At 48.0% G+C, this 17060-nt stretch overlaps 1 protein-coding gene across 4 annotated transcripts in view; it reads left to right on the top strand.

Moving 5' to 3' along the window:
• Positions 1 to 1375: 1375 nt before the first annotated feature.
• Positions 1376 to 17060, top strand: part of LOC144603201 (RNA-binding protein 4B-like) — an 89208-nt gene continuing 73523 nt past the window's right edge. For 2 of the 4 annotated variants that reach the window (XM_078416388.1, XM_078416387.1), the window contains exons 1-2: positions 1376 to 1667; positions 15718 to 16024. In XM_078416388.1, coding sequence (XP_078272514.1) covers positions 1563 to 1667; positions 15718 to 16024 — 412 coding nt within the window. In that variant the 5' untranslated portion in view covers positions 1376 to 1562. The remainder of the gene's footprint in view (positions 1668 to 15717; positions 16025 to 17060) is intronic. The other 2 variants (XR_013548560.1, XM_078416389.1) reach the window with 1 other exon arrangement.

Genomic DNA, 17060 nt, shown 5'->3' with positions numbered 1-17060 from the left:
TATCTGGCAGATGCAGTTTAATGTGGATAAATTTGAGGTTATCCACATTGGTGGCAAGAACAGAAAGGCAGATTATTATCTGAATGGTGTCAAGTTCGGAAAAGGAGAAGTACAACGAGATCTGGGTGTCCTTGTTCATCAATCACTGAAATCAAGCATGCAGGTACACCAGGCAGTGAAGAAAGCTAATGGCATGTTGGCCTTCATAAGAAGAGAAGTTGAGTATAGGAGCAAAGAGGTTCTTCTGCAGTTGTACAGGGCCCCAGTGAGACTGCACCTGGAGTATTGTGTACAGTTTTGGTCTCCAAATTTTCAGGAAGGACGTTCTTGCTATTGAGGGTGTGCCGCATAGGTTCACGAGAATTCCCGGGATGGCGGGACTGTCATATGTTGAGAAAATGGAGCGACTGGGCTTGTATTCACTGGAATTTAGAAGGATGAGAGGGGATCTTATTGAAACATATAATATTATTAAGGGATTGGACATGCTCGAGGCAGGAAACGTGTTCCCAATGTTGGGGGAGTCCAGAACCAGGGGCCACAGTTTAAGAATAAGGGGGGAGGTCAGTTAGAACAGAGATAAGAAAAAACCTTTGCACACAGAGTTGTAAATCTGTGGAATTCTCTGCCTCAGAAGGCAGTGGAGGCCGAATCTCTGGATGCTTTCAAGAGAGAGTTAGATAGAGCTCTTAAAGATAGCAGAGTCAAGGAATATGGGGAGAAGGCAAGAACAGGGAACTGATTGTAGATGATCAGCCATGATCACAGTGAATAGCGGTGCTGGCTCAAAGGGCCAAATGGCCTACTCCATGGCACCTATCGTCTAATCCTATTTTCTTGCCTTCACACCCATTCGTTTCAAGAATTTGTCTATCTCTGCCTTAAAAATATCCACTGACTTGGCCTCCACAGCCCTCTCATTTTGTCAGTAGACACAAAACGCTGGAGTAACTCAGCAGGACAGGTAGCATCTCTGGAGAGAAGGAATGCATTCTCATTGTGTGTCTATTTTAGATGTGAACTAGCATCTGGAGAAGGGTATCGACCCGAAACGCCGCCCATTCCTTCTCTCCAGAGATGCTGCCTGTCCCTCTGAGATGACCCTCGCACTTTGTAACAGCCTTGGGTGTAAACCAGCAACTGCGGTTCCTTGCGACACATGCGGATCTCCCGCCCCTTTTTTTGTTGGTTGCTGTTGATTGGCTCCTGCACGGAAAGGCAGCGGGTTTAACGTGATGATTGACAAAGCCTCGTCCAATCGCAGCGTGGATTCACTGAGTTTCATCCAGTCAGCGCACTGGAAGGGATGAATGACATTATCAATTGTCCAATCGGAGGCGCGGTGCGAGGAGAGGGCGGGACTTAAGGAGGGAGCGGAGGAGACGAGCGCCGCCATTTTCTTCGCCCCCTCGTTGGCGGAGTCGAGCAGGAATCGCCGGTGTGTGTGTGGGGCGTTTTAAACTCGCGTTGCCTCGCCGTGGTTCGTATTTCCCCCCCCTCTCCTGCTTTATCCATTATCCATCTCTAAACGCTGCTAAAAAAAAATTTTAAACCCAAGGAAGATGGTGAAGATTTTCGTTGGCAACCTGTCGCGGCCCACCACCGTCGAGGAGATCCGCGCCCTGTTCGAGAAGTACGGACCGGTCAGCGAGTGCGACCTGATCAAGGTGGGGACGGGGACGGGGACGGGGAAGGGGATTCGGGCCGATTTCATAAGGTCATAAGTGATTTGAGCAGAATTAGGCCATTCGGCCCATTCAAAAAGTGTCCTCCGCCATTCAATCATGGCTGACCCGTCTCTCCCTCTGAACTCCATTCTCCCGCCTTCTCCCCATAACCTCTCACACCTGCACCAAACAAGAATATATCTATCTCTGCCTTAAATACATCAACGGACTTCTTGCCCTCCACAGCCTTCTGTATGGCAACGAATTCCACAGATTCACCACCTTTTGGCTAAAATAAATCTTCCCCATTTCCTTCCTAAAAGAACGTCCTTTAATTCTGAGGCCGTGCCCTCTGGTCCAAGACTCTCCAAGACTCTCCCACCAGTGGAAACATCCTCTCCACATCCACTCTATCCAAGTCTTTCACTATTCTGTACGTTTCAATGAGGTTCTTCCCCCCCCCCCCCCCATAACTTCGGCGAGTTTAAGCCCTTCTAAACACCAGTGCCGTCAAAGTTGAAGTGCTGTTGAGTGAGAGAGTAGATGGGAACTGAGTGATAGCTCTGGGCATCGAGGTGCGGGTCAGCCTGAGGGTTTAAGAGGCCTATCTATCTATCTCTGCCTTAAATACATCAACTGACTTCTTGCCTCCACAGCCTTCTGTGTGGCAACAAATTCCACAGATTCACCACCCTTTGGCTAAAAACAATTCTTCCCCATTTCCTTCCTAAAAGAACGTACTTTAATTCTGAGGCTGTGCCCTCTGGTCCTAGACTCTCCCACCAGTGCAAACATCCTCTCCACATCCACTCTATCCGAGTCTTTCACTATTCTGTACGTTTCAATGAGGTTCCCCATCCCCTTCGGTGAGTTTAAGCCCTTCTAAACCCCAGTGCCGTCAAAGTTGAACTGCTGTTGAGTGAGGGAGTGGAGGTGGAGTAGATGGGAACTGAGTGATAGCTCTGGGCATCGAGGTGCGGGTCAGCCTGAGGGTTCAGAGGCCTATCTATCTATCTATCTGCCTTAAATACATCAACTGACTTCTTGCCCTCCACAGCCTTCTGTGTGGCAACGAATTCAACAGATTCACCACCCTTAGGCTAAAAACAATTATTCCCCATTTCCTTCCTAAAAGAACGTCCTTTAATTCTGAGGCCGTGCCCTCTAGTCCTAGACTCTCCCACCAGTGGAAACATCCTCTCCACATCCACTCTATCCAAGTCGTTCACTATTCTGTGCGTTTCAATTAGGTTCTTCCCCCCCCCTCCCCTTCAGCGAGTTTAAGCCCTTCTCAACCCCAGTGCCGTCAAAGTTGAAGTGCTGTTGAGTGAGGGAGTAGATGGGAACTGAGTGATAGCTCTGGGCATCGAGGTGCGGGTCAGCCTGAGGGTTCGGAGGCCTATCTATCTATCTCTGCCTTAAATACATCAACTGACTTCTTGCCTTCCACAGCCTTCTGTGTGGCAATGAATTCCACAGATTAACCACCCTTTGGCTAAAAGGATTCTTCCCCATTTCCTTCCTAAAAGAACATCCTCTTTAATTCTGAGGCCGTGCCCTCTAGTCCAAGACTCTCCCACCAGTGGAAACATCCTCTCCACATCCACTCTATCCAAGTCTTTCACTATTCTGTACGTTTCAATGAGCCCCCCCCGGCGAGTTTAAGCCCTTCTAAACCCCAGTGCCGTCAAAGTTGAAGTGCTGTTGAGTGAGGGAGTAGATGGGAACTGAGTGATAGCTCTGGGCATCGAGGTGCGGGTCAGCCTGAGGGTTCGGAGGCCTATCTATCTATCTCTGCTTTAAATACATCAACTGACTTCTTGCCTTCCACAGCCTTCTGTGTGGCAATGAATTCCACAGATTCACCACCCTTAGGCTAAAATCAATTCTTCCCCATTTCCTTCCTAAAAGAACGTCCTTTAATTCTGAGGCTGTGCCCTCTGGTCCTAGACTCTCCCACCAGTGGAAACATCCTCTCCACATCCACTCTATCCAAGTCTTTCACTATTCTGTGCGTTTCAATGTCCCGTCCCCCCTTAGGCGACTTTAAGCCCTTCTAAACCCCAGTGCCGTCAAAGTTGAAGTGCTGTTGAGTGAGGGAGTGGAGGTAGAGTAGATGGGAACTGAGTGATAGGTCTGGGCATCGAGGTGCGGGTCAGCCTGAGGGTTCAGAGGCCTATCTATCTATCTCTGCCTTAAATACATCAACTGGCTTCTTGCCCTCCACAGCCTTCTGTGTGGCAACGAATTCCACAGATTCACCACCCATAGGCTAAAAACAATTATTCCCCATTTCCTTCCTAATAGAACGTCCTTTAATTCTGAGGCTGTGCCCTCTGGTCCTAGACTCTCCCACCAGTGGAAACATCCTCTCCACATCCACTCTATCCAAGTCTTTCACTATTCTGTGCGTTTCAATGAGGTTCTTCCCCCCCCCCCCCCCCCTTCGGCGAGTTTAAGCCCTTCTCAACCCCAGTGCCGTCAAAGTTGAAGTGCTGTTCAGTGAGGGAGTAGATGGGAACTGAGTGATAGCTCTGGGCATCGAGGTGCGGGTCAGCCTGAGGGTTCAGAGGCCTATCTATCTATCTCTGCCTTAATTACATCAACTGATTTCTTGCCCTCCACAGCCTTCTGTGTGGCAATGAATTCCACAGATTTACCACCGTTAGGCTAAAAACAATTCTTCCCCATTTCCTTCCTAAAAGAACGTCCTTTAATTCTGAGGCTGTTCCCTCTGGTCTTAGACTCTTCCACCAGTAGAAACATCCTCTCCACATCCACTCTATCCAAGTCTTTCACTATGTGCGTTTCAATGAGGTTCTTCCCCCCCCCCCCCCCTTCGGCGAGTTTAAGCCCTTCTGAACCCCAGTGCCGTCAAAGTTGAAGTGCTGTTGAGTGAGGGAGTAGATGGGAACTGAGTGATAGCTCTGGGCATCGAGGTGCGGGTCAGCCTGAGGGTTCAGAGGCCTATCTATCTATCTCTGCCTTAAATACATCAACTGACTTCTTGCTCTCCACAGCCTTCTGTGTGGCAATGAATTCCACAGATTCACCACCCTTTGGCTAAAAAAATTCTTCCCCATTTCCTTCCTAAATGAACATCCTCTTTAATTCTGAGGCCGTGCCCTCTAGTCCAAGACTCTCCCACCAGTGGAAACATCCTCTCCACATCCACTCTATCCAAGTTTTTCACTATTCTGTACGTTTCAATGAGGTTTTTTCCCTCCCCTTCGGCGAGTTTAAGCCCTTCTAAACCCCAGTGCTGTCAAAGTTGAAGTGCTGTTGAGGGAGGGAGTGGAGGTGGAGTAGATGGGAACTGAGTGATAGGTCTGGGCATCGAGGTGCGGGTCAGCCTGAGGGTTCAGAGGCCTATCTATCTATCTCTGCCTTAAATACATCAACTCGCTTCTTGCCCTCCACAGCCTTCTGTGTGGCAACGAATTCCACAGATTCACCACCCTTAGGCTAAAAACAATTATTCCCCATTTCCTTCCTAATAGAACGTTCTTTAATTCTGAGGCTGTGCCCTCTGGTCCTAGACTCTCCCACCAGTGGAAACATCCTCTCCACATCCACTCTATCCAAGTCTTTCACTATTCTGTGCGTTTCAATGAGGTTCTTCCCCCACCCCCCCCACCCTTCGGCGAGTTTAAGCCCTTCTCAACCCCAGTGCCATCAAAGTTGAAGTGCTGTTGAGTGAGGGAGTAGATGGGAACTGAGTGATAGCTCTGGGCATCGAGGTGCGGGTCAGCCTGATGGTTCAGAGGCCTATCTATCTATCTCTGCCTTAAATACATCAACTGACTTCTTGCTCTCCACAGCCTTCTGTGTGGCAATGAATTCCACAGATTCACCACCCTTTGGCTAAAAAAATTCTTCCCCATTTCCTTCCTAAATGAACATCCTCTTTAATTCTGAGGCCGTGCCCTCTAGTCCAAGACTCTCCCACCAGTGGAAACATCCTCTCCACATCCACTCTATCCAAGTTTTTCACTATTCTGTACGTTTCAATGAGGTTCCCCCCTCCCCTTCGGCGAGTTTAAGCCCTTCTAAACCCCAGTGCTGTCAAAGTTGAAGTGCTGTTGAGGGAGGGAGTGGAGGTGGAGTAGATGGGAACTGAGTGATAGGTCTGGGCATCGAGGTGCGGGTCAGCCTGAGGGTTCAGAGGCCTATCTATCTATCTCTGCCTTAAATACATCAACTCGCTTCTTGCCCTCCACAGCCTTCTGTGTGGCAACGAATTCCACAGATTCACCACCCTTAGGCTAAAAACAATTATTCCCCATTTCCTTCCTAATAGAACGTTCTTTAATTCTGAGGCTGTGCCCTCTGGTCCTAGACTCTCCCACCAGTGGAAACATCCTCTCCACATCCACTCTATCCAAGTCTTTCACTATTCTGTGCGTTTCAATGAGGTTCTTCCCCCCCCCCCCCCCCCCTTCGGCGAGTTTAAGCCCTTCTCAACCCCAGTGCCATCAAAGTTGAAGTGCTGTTGAGTGAGGGAGTAGATGGGAACTGAGTGATAGCTCTGGGCATCGAAGTGCGGGTCAGCCTGAGGGTTCAGAGGCCTATCTATCTATCTCTGCCTTAAATACATCAACTGACTTCTTGCCCTCCACAGCCTTCTGTGTGGCAATGAATTCCACAGATTCACCACCGTTAGGCTAAAAACAATTCTTCCCCATTTCCTTCCTAAAAGAACGTCCTTTAATTCTGAGGCTGTTCCCTCTGGTCCTAGGCTCTTCCACCAGTAGAAACATCCTTTCCACATCCACTCTATCCAAGTCTTTCACTATTCTGTACGTTTCAATGAGCCCCCCTCCCCGGCGAGTTTAAGCCCTTCTAAACCCCAGTGCCGTCAAAGTTGAAGTGCTGTTGAGTGAGTGAGTAGATGGGAACTGAATGATAGCTCTCGGCATCGAGGTGCGGGTCAGCCTGAGGGTTCAGAGGCCTATCTATCTATCTCTGCCTTAAATACATCAACTCGCTTCTTGCCCTCCACAGCCTTCTGTGTGGCAACGAATTCCACAGATTCACCACCCTTAGGCTAAAAACAATTATTCCCCATTTCCTTCCTAATAGAACGTTCTTTAATTCTGAGGCTGTGCCCTCTGGTCCTAGACTCTCCCACCAGTGGAAACATCCTCTCCACATCCACTCTATCCAAGTCTTTCACTATTCTGTGCGTTTCAATGAGGTTCTTCCCCCCCCCCCCCCCCCCCCTTCGGCGAGTTTAAGCCCTTCTCAACCCCAGTGCCATCAAAGTTGAAGTGCTGTTGAGTGAGGGAGTAGATGGGAACTGAGTGATAGCTCTGGGCATCGAAGTGCGGGTCAGCCTGAGGGTTCAGAGGCCTATCTATCTATCTCTGCCTTAAATACATCAACTGACTTCTTGCCCTCCACAGCCTTCTGTGTGGCAATGAATTCCACAGATTCACCACCGTTAGGCTAAAAACAATTCTTCCCCATTTCCTTCCTAAAAGAACGTCCTTTAATTCTGAGGCTGTTCCCTCTGGTCCTAGGCTCTTCCACCAGTAGAAACATCCTTTCCACATCCACTCTATCCAAGTCTTTCACTATTCTGTACGTTTCAATGAGCCCCCCTCCCCGGCGAGTTTATGCCCTTCTAAACCCCAGTGCCGTCAAAGTTGAAGTGCTGTTGAGTGAGTGAGTAGATGGGAACTGAATGATAGCTCTCGGCATCGAGGTGCGGGTCAGCCTGAGGGTTCAGAGGCCTATCTATCTATCTCTGCCTTAAATACATCAACTGACTTCTTGCCCTCCACAGCCTTCTGAGTGGCAATGAATTCCACAGATTCACCACCCTTTGGCTAAAAACAATTCTTCCCCATTTCCTTCCTAAAAGAACGCCCTTTAATTCTGAGGCTGTGCCCTCTGGTCCTAGACTCTCCCACCAGTGGAAACATCCTCTCCACATCCACTCTATCCAAGTCTTTCACTATTCTGTGCGTTTCAATGAGGTTCTTCCCCCCCCCCCCCCCAACCCCTTCGGCGAGTTTAAGCCCTTCTCAACCCCAGTGCAGTCAAAGTTGAAGTGCTGTTGAGTGAGGGAGTAGATGGGAACTGAGTGATATCTCTGGGCATCGAGGTGCGGGTCAGCCTGAGGGTTCAGAGGCCTATCTATCTATCTCTGCCTTAAATACATCAACTGACTTCTTGCCTTCCACAGCCTTCTGTGTGGCAATGAATTCCACAGATTCACCACCCTTTGGCTAAAAAGATTCTTCCCCATTTCCTTCCTAAAAGAACATCCTCTTTAATTCTGAGGCCGTACCCTCTAGTCCAAGACTCTCCCACCAGTGGAAACATCATCTCCACATCCACTCTATCCAAGTCTTTCACTATTCTGTACGTTTCAATGAGGTTCCCCCTCCCGTTCGGCGAGTTTAAGCCCTTCTAAACCCCAGTGCCGTCAAAGTTGAAGTGCTGCTGAGGGTGGGAGTGGAGGTGGAGTAGATGGGAACTGAGTGATAGGTCTGGGCATCGAGGTGCGGGTCAGCCTGAGGGTTCAGAGGCCTATCTATCTATCTCTGCCTTAAATACATCAACTGACTTCTTGCCCTCCACAGCCTTCTGTGTGGCAACGAATTCCACAGATTCACCACCCTTAGGCTAAAAACAATTCTTCCCCATTTCCTTCCTAAAAGAACGTCCTTTAATTCTGAGGCTGTGCCCTCTGGTCCTAGACTCTCCCACCAGTGGAAACATCCTCTCCACATCCACTCTATCCAAGTTTTTCACTATTCTGTACGTTTCAATGAGGTTCCCCCCTCCCCTTCGGCGAGTTTAAGCCCTTCTAAACCCCAGTGCTGTCAAAGTTGAAGTGCTGTTGAGGGAGGGAGTGGAGGTGGAGTAGATGGGAACTGAGTGATAGGTCTGGGCATCGAGGTGCGGGTCAGCCTGAGGGTTCAGAGGCCTATCTATCTATCTCTGCCTTAAATACATCAACTCGCTTCTTGCCCTCCACAGCCTTCTGTGTGGCAACGAATTCCACAGATTCACCACCCTTAGGCTAAAAACAATTATTCCCCATTTCCTTCCTAATAGAACGTTCTTTAATTCTGAGGCTGTGCCCTCTGGTCCTAGACTCTCCCACCAGTGGAAACATCCTCTCCACATCCACTCTATCCAAGTCTTTCACTATTCTGTGCGTTTCAATGAGGTTCTTCCCCCCCCCCCCCCCCTTCGGCGAGTTTAAGCCCTTCTCAACCCCAGTGCCATCAAAGTTGAAGTGCTGTTGAGTGAGGGAGTAGATGGGAACTGAGTGATAGCTCTGGGCATCGAGGTGCGGGTCAGCCTGAGGGTTCAGAGGCCTATCTATCTATCTATCTCTGCCTTAAATACATCAACTGACTTCTTGCCCTCCACAGCCTTCTGTGTGGCAATGAATTCCACAGATTCACCACCGTTAGGCTAAAAACAATTCTTCCCCATTTCCTTCCTAAAAGAACGTCCTTTAATTCTGAGGCTGTTCCCTCTGGTCCTAGGCTCTTCCACCAGTAGAAACATCCTCTCCACATCCACTCTATCCAAGTCTTTCACTATTCTGTACGTTTCAATGAGCCCCCCTCCCCGGCGAGTTTAAGCCCTTCTAAACCCCAGTGCCGTCAAAGTTGAAGTGCTGTTGAGTGAGTGAGTAGATGGGAACTGAATGATAGCTCTCGGCATCGAGGTGCGGGTCAGCCTGAGGGTTCAGAGACCTATCTATCTATCTCTGCCTTAAATACATCAACTGACTTCTTGCCCTCCACAGCCTTCTGAGTGGCAATGAATTCCACAGATTCACCACCCTTTGGCTAAAAACAATTCTTCCCCATTTCCTTCCTAAAAGAACGCCCTTTAATTCTGAGGCTGTGCCCTCTGGTCCTAGACTCTCCCACCAGTGGAAGCATCCTCTCCACATCCACTCTATCCAAGTCCTTCACTATTCTGTGCGTTTCAATGAGGTTCTTCCCCCCCCCCCCCCTTCGGCGAGTTTAAGCCCTTCTCAACCCCAGTGCCGTCAAAGTTGAAGTGCTGTTGAGTGAGGGAGTAGATGGGAACTGAGTGATAGCTCTGGGCATCGAGGTGCGGGTCAGCCTGAGGGTTCAGAGGCCTATCTATCTCTGCCTTAAATACATCAACTGACTTCTTGCCCTCCACAGCCTTCTGTGTGGCAATGAATTCCACAGATTCACCACCGTTAGGCTAAAAACAATTCTTCCCCATTTCCTTCCTAAAAGAACGTCCTTTAATTCTGAGGCTGTTCCCTCTGGTACTAGACTCTTCCACCAGTAGAAACATCCTCTCCACATCCACTCTATCCAAGTCTTTCACTATTCTGTGCGTTTCAATGAGGTTCTTCCCCCCCCCCCCCCCCCTTCGGCGAGTTTAAGCCCTTCTCAACCCCAGTGCCGTCAAAGTTGAAGTGCTGTTGACTGAGGGAGTGGAGGTGGAGTAGATGGGAACTGAGTGATAGGTCTGGGCATCGAGGTGCGGGTCAGCCTGAGGGTTCAGAGGCCTATCTATCTATCTCTGCCTTAAATACATCAACTGACTTCTTGCCCTCCACAGCCTTCTGTGTGGCAATGAATTCCACAGATTCACCACCCTTAGGCTAAAAACAATTCTTCCCCATTTCCTTCCTAAAAGAACGTCCTTTAATTCTGAGGCTGTGCCCTCTGGTCCTAGACTCTCCCACCAGTGGAAACATCCTCTCCACATCCACTCTATCGAAGTCTTTCACTATTCTGTGCGTTTCAATGTCCCCCCCCCCTTCGTCGACTTTAAGCCCTTCTAAACCCCAGTGCTGTCAAAGTTGAAGTGCTGTTGAGTGAGGGAGTGGAGGTAGAGTACATGGGAACTGAGTGATAGGTCTGGGCATCGAGGTGTGGGTCAGCCTGAGGTTTCAGAGGCCTATCTATCTATCTCTGCCTTAAATACATCAACTGACTTCTTGCCCTCCACAGCCTTCTGTGTGGCAATGAATTCCACAGATTCACCACCCTTTGGCTAACAACAGTTCAACAACAGTTCAACAACAGAGCTTTATTTGTCATTCGGTACCAAGGTACCGAACAAAACTACATAGCAGTCACACAAAAAAAAGAACACAAGACACACGACCCCAACACAAACGTCCATCACAGCGACTCCAAACACCCCCTCACTGTGATGGAGGCAACAAAACTTCCACTCTCTTCCCCACGCCGACGGACAGACAGCTCGTCCCCGACCGACCTGCACAGTCCCCGCAAGGGGATGGAAGTTCCCGCGGCCGAGCCGCACCGGGCGCTGAAACGTCTCGCGGCCGAGCCGGGCGATTAAAGGCCCCGCGACCGAGCCGTGCGCATCTAAGTCCCGCGGCCGAGCCGCACCAGGCGATGTTAGGCCCCGCGGCCGAGCCGCACCGGGCGATGGAAGGCCCCGCGGCCGAGCCGCACCGGGCGATGAAAGGCCCCGCTAAAACAATTCTTCCCCATTTCCTTCCTAAAAGAACGTCCTTTAATTCTGAGGCTGTGCCCTCTGGTCCTAGACTCTCCCACCAGTGGAAACATCCTCTCCACATCCACTCTATCCAAGTCTTTCACTATTCTGTGCGTTTCAATGAGGTTCTTCCCCCCCCCCCCCCCCCCCCCTCGGCGAGTTTAAGCCCTTCTCAACCCCAGTGCCGTCAAAGTTGAAGTGCTGTTGAGTGAGGGAGTAGATGGGAACTGAGTGATACCTCTGGGCATCGAGGTGCGGGTCAGCCTGAGGGTTCAGAGGCCTATCTATCTATCTCTGCCTTAAATACATCAACTGACTTCTTGCCCTCCACAGCCTTCTGCGTGGCAATGAATTCCACAGATTCACCACCCTTTGGCTAAAAAAATCTTCTCCATTTCCTTCCTAAAAGAACATCCTCTTTAATTCTGAGGCCGTGCCCTCTAGTCCAAGACTCTCCCACCAGTGGAAACATCCTCTCCACATCCACTCTATCCAAGTCTTTCACTATTCTGTGCGTTTCAATGAGGTTCTTCCCCCCCCCCCCCCCCCTTCGGCGAGTTTAAGCCCTTCTCAACCCCAGTGCCGTCAAAGTTGAAGTGCTGTTGAGTGAGGGAGTAGATGGGAACTGAGTGATAGCTCTGGGCATCGAGGTGCGGGTCAGCCTGAGGGTTCAGAGGCCTATCTATCTATCTCTGCCTTAAATACATCAACTGACTTATTGCTCTCCACAGTCTTCTGTGTGGCAATGAATTCCACAGATTCACCACCCCTTTGGCTAAAAAAATTCTTCCCCATTTCCTTCCTAAAAGAACATCCTCTTTAATTCTGAGGCCGTGCCCTCTAGTCCAAGACTCTCCCATCAGTGGAAACATCCTCTCCACATCCACTCTATCCAAGTCTTTCACTATTCTGTACGTCTCAATGAGGTCGTCCCCCCCCCCCTTCGGCGAGTTTAAGCCCTTCTCAACCCCAGTGCCGTCAAAGTTGAAGTGCTGTTGAGGGAGTGGAGGTGGAGTAGATGGGAACTAATGAGTGAGAGGTCTGGGCATCGAAGTGCAGGTCAGCCTGAGGGTTCAGAGGCCTTAAATCTGACAGCACAGTTTACTCCCATTGTATACAGGAGCAGGGAGGTTTGGATTACAGAAGTTTATAAACGGACTATTTAGCCTGACCTAACGTAATCCACCTGGTCCCACTTCCTGATTCTCTAAGCCAGAGCTTTGCGAATTACTTCCTTTCAGATACATCTTCAGCTTTCTGAACGTTGTAATTAAATTATACTGTTTGTATGCCTTGTTGTCACCTTTCCCAAAGCCAACAATGAACCAATCTACATTTACTTCTGCTTTGATCTGTCGTCTTTGCACTTTGCCATTCCATATTTCTTGTTTCTCTCTCCCCGATTCTCAGTCTGAAGAAGGGTTGCGACCCAAAATGTCACCCAGTCTTTCTCTCCAGAGATGCTGCCTGTCCCGCTGAGTTATTTGTGTCTATCTTCAGTGTAAACCAATATCTGAAGTTCCTTCCTACATGTAATTTATTGTGCTTTAATTTTCGCCCTGGCAGTTCAATCCATAACCTAGGCACTTTAAAAATATATCCTTGAGTCACTTTAATTTAGTTTATTGTCATGTGTACTGAGGTACAGTGAAACAAACCTTTTGCGCTTTCTTTTAGATTTTAGATTTAGATTTAGAGATACAGCGCGGAAACAGGCCCTTCGGCCCACCGGGAACGCGCCCCCCAGCCATCCCCGCACATTAACACTATCCTACACCCTAGGGACAATTTTTTTTACATTTGCCCAGACAATTAACCTACATACCTGTACTTCTTTGGAGTGTGGGAGGAAACTGAAGATCTCGGAGAAAACCCACGCAGGTCACGGGGAGAACGTACAAACTCCGTACAGATGGCGGCCGTAGTCAGGATCGAACCTGAGTCTCCGGCGCTGCATTCGCTGTAAGGCAGCAACTCTAATGCTGCGCCACCGTGCCGTTCACCTTCATTGTTTTATAGAGTGGAAGTGTTATGGAGTACAGAAGCAGACCCTCTGACCCTGTCTGTGGACCGTCATGCCTATCTTCACCACTCCCACCTGCCTGCAGTAATTTCACATCTATCTGTGTCCCTGAGTAAACAACAAAATGCCGTGGAACTCAGAAGGTCAGGCAGCATCTTTTGAGGGAAAGGACAGATGAGGTTTCTGTTCCTTTACCAGATGCTGGCCTACCCACTGAGTTCCTCCAGCACTTTGTGTTTTCCTCAAGTTTCCAGCATCTGCAATTTCTCATGTTCCGTTCTTGTGTCCTCATTCAAGTAAGCAATGGCACAGTTCCTTCCTCCACTACCACTTTCTCATCCGCTCTTTGCATATTATGGGCAATGTTAGAGCCAATTAACCATCATTTGATGGAGGTAACCGGAGCACCTGGAGGAAACGCACTTGATCACGGGGAACGTGCATATTCCACACAGACAAGCTCCCGAGGTCAGGATCAAACCCGGGTCTCTGGCACTGAGAGGCAGCAGCTCTACCATCTGTGCCAGTGCTGCCTCTTTGGCTGCTCTTTCCATACACCAGCTACTCTTGGGGGGGTGTTAAATACTCCTTTCAGATCCACTTTAATTTTTGTGCCTCTCCCCTTAAATCTATTCCATTTAGCTTTACGCTATCTCTCCGTGGGAAACAAACACTGGCTTGTTCCAATCAATGGCTTTCAACCCATTTTATACCTCTTGTCATGTCACCTCTTGTGGTCTGGGCTGATAGTCCTGGCTTATCTGATCTTTCCAGTCTGAGCACATCCTTGTGAATCTTTTGTGTGCACTCTCCAGTTTTGCCACACCTGTCCTATGAGCAACCAGAACTGTATACGATCTGTCCATGTGTATCACAACCAATGTTATAAACAACTGTAACATCTCATCACAATTGGACTCAGTGCCTCAGCTGGTGAAGGCAAGCATGCCGTTTGCCTTCTCAACACTCTTGCCACCTCATTTCCAGTGTTCACGAAGTTATGTACCTGTACCCTGTGTTGTCTCTCCAAGGCCTTACCATTTGCGCTGATTTAATGCGTCCTGCCCTGATTTAATCTCCCAAAATTCGTCACTTTGCATTTGTCCTGGGGGGGAGTGCGGTGTTGCAGTGATAGAGCTGCTGTTTTACAGCGCTGGAGACCCGGGTTCGATCCTGACTCTGTGTGCTTCCTGTGTGGAGTCTATACGTTCTCCCTGTGACGGGGTATTTTCTCTGTGTGTTCCGGTTTCCTCCCACACTCGCAGGTTTGTAGGTTAATTGGCTTCGGTAAAATGTCGCATGTAATTAGGATTGTGTTAGTTTATGGGATGATCGCTGATCGGCATGGACTTGGTGGGCTGAAGGGCCTATTTCTGCACTGTACCTCAACTCTAATTTGCAAACTTGGGAACATGACATCAATATTCTTATCGGAATCACTAATACGTATGACAAACAGCAAATGACCTGGCACCAATCCCACTGCTCATAAGCCTCTAATCTTAAAAACAACCCTCCACTATCGCAATGTGGAACTTTACTCTATGCTTTTCTTCAGTCTTGGGGGCAAAATGTCGTATAACTATTGTTTTCTAATATTCGGCCTTCTCTTTCCAGAGAAGGAAAGTTCCTACGGCATTAGTTCCTTTAATACCATGAATTTAATCTTCATTTTCAGACTTGTTTCTGCTTATCAACTGCCCTAGGAAGTCAACATTTCCCAATCAACCCTCTGTTTCTTACACAAAAAAAATATCAAGTTAGACACAGTTTGCTTTTAACAAATCATTGTTGACATTTCCTAAACAATCCACCCCATACTTGTTCAAGAGATTACTAATTCGGATAATTATTTCAGAAACTTGCTTTTCATGTGCATTGAAATTCCTTGTATTCTTGTTTTCTGTGGCAAGTGTGGACAATTCACCGGACATGTTGTCCAGCCTTGCAGGGAACTGGTGAAAGAGGCAAACCATTGGTCATGCGACAAGCATTCCTTCTACCCCTTGTTTCTCCCTGGTTCCCAATCATTTCCTCTTTAAAATCCATCCATATCAGTCATTTTGTAATAACAAAAGGAACACCAAAGCAAGACACAAAATGCTGAAATAACTCAGCAGATAAGGCAGCATCTCTGGAGAATACAGATAGGTGATGTTTTGGTATGGACTGAAGAAGGGTCCCAACCCGAAACGTTCTCCAGAGCTGCTGCCTGACCCACAGAGTTACTCCAGCATTTTATGACTGTCTATCGGTCTCTTACTCGCGTACCCTCATGTGACATCTCTTTAGTGTCCATTTTTACCTGTGCCTAGTACACTGAAACATTCTGCTTTGCTAAAGATGTGTTAGAATTGAAGTTATTTGCATGGACACAAGTTTACTGAAAGGCAATTTGTTTTTGGAAGTTTAAATCTTGATTTCCTGGCCCCATTTTGTTGCTGTTTTCCAAGAATGTAAAATGCAAACGCATGTGCAATTGTGTGTAGGAGGAAGAGATTACATTTGATTTATAACCTCTACTTCCTTATCCATCAACAGAATTATGGCTTTGTGCACATGAAGGACAGGGAGGCAGCAAAGGAGGCAATTGAGAACCTGCATCACTACAAGCTGCATGGCGTCTGCATCAATGTCGAGGCCAGCAAGGGTGGATCCAAGTCGTCCACCAAACTTCACGTGGGTAACGTAGGCAATGGTTGCACCAGCCAGGAACTGCAGGCCAAGTTCGAGGAGTATGGGCCGGTCCTTGAGTGCGATATCGTTAAGGACTACGCCTTTGTGCATTTGGAGAGGAGTGAGGATGCCATGGAAGCCATCAGGGGACTTAATGGCACAGAGTTCAAAGGTGAACTGGCGAGACGTGGATTAATCAGAATGCTTGCTTTTATAGAGATGTACCACTTGGGTGCATATGCATGCACTGCTGCTAAATTCTGTCTAAATACTCGACATAATATCTGTGGCATGTTCTTTTGAGCCCTGTGTTGCTTCATTTAATGACTACAGTGATGAGAAGTCTTGACTAATGTTCTTTGCTGCCACAAAGAACAACAGTCTGATTTTCATTCATGTTTGAGGGCTTTCAATTTCTGTAAGTAGGAATTCTTGCAGTTTTAAGTTTAATTTAAATCAGAACTACCAGCCGATGGAATATTTTGAAGCTCGTGAATACTTCTCTCTCTGTGGACTTTGATAGCGTTGCTTTGTTTCAACAGCATCTATATCAGAAAACATAATCAGGATGTCCAGTGGGAAGCATCTGTTGATTCATTGGATGTATTCAAGATAAAGTTAAATATAGCTCCTAGGGCCAAACTGAATCAAGGGATATGGGGAGAAAGCAGGAATGGGTACTAATATTGGATGATCAGTCTTGATCATATTGAATGGCGGTGCTGGCTCGAAGGACCGAATGGCCTACTCCTGCACCTATTTTCTATGTTTCTCTGAAGCAGGCTGGTTAATTTAAGAGTGGCACGGATCCTGAAAGTTCACAACAATATATCACTGCCCAGCCCACTGCATGGTAACTCTATGCACTTTGCATTAGTTGGCTTAGTTTCCCCACTACCTTGTTGGGTTATGTCTACTCAGTAACTACTGCAAGTGTGATATTTTATGAATGTAATGCATATGGATATTGAGAGCAAGTTCGGAGATTATTATTTTCTGAGTCCATTGGGCATAACTAATAATGGTTATAGCTAAATTTGCACAGTGTAGGTTATTCCTGAATGGGGGTTATTGTACTGCTTCCTGCATCAACCCCGAATAGCGTCATTTAAGATTGTTAAACATCTCAATAGGTTATTGTTATGTTGTATTCGTGCAGCTGTCGTGGAAGTGGTTGTATCAGATCTTTGTAGCTAGCCATGATACTC

Source organism: Rhinoraja longicauda, chromosome 19, assembly GCF_053455715.1.
Source record: "Rhinoraja longicauda isolate Sanriku21f chromosome 19, sRhiLon1.1, whole genome shotgun sequence".
Classification (NCBI taxonomy): domain Eukaryota; kingdom Metazoa; phylum Chordata; class Chondrichthyes; order Rajiformes; family Arhynchobatidae; genus Rhinoraja; species Rhinoraja longicauda.
Note: the sequence above shows the minus strand (reverse complement) of the source record. Positions and strands in the feature narration are given on the sequence as shown.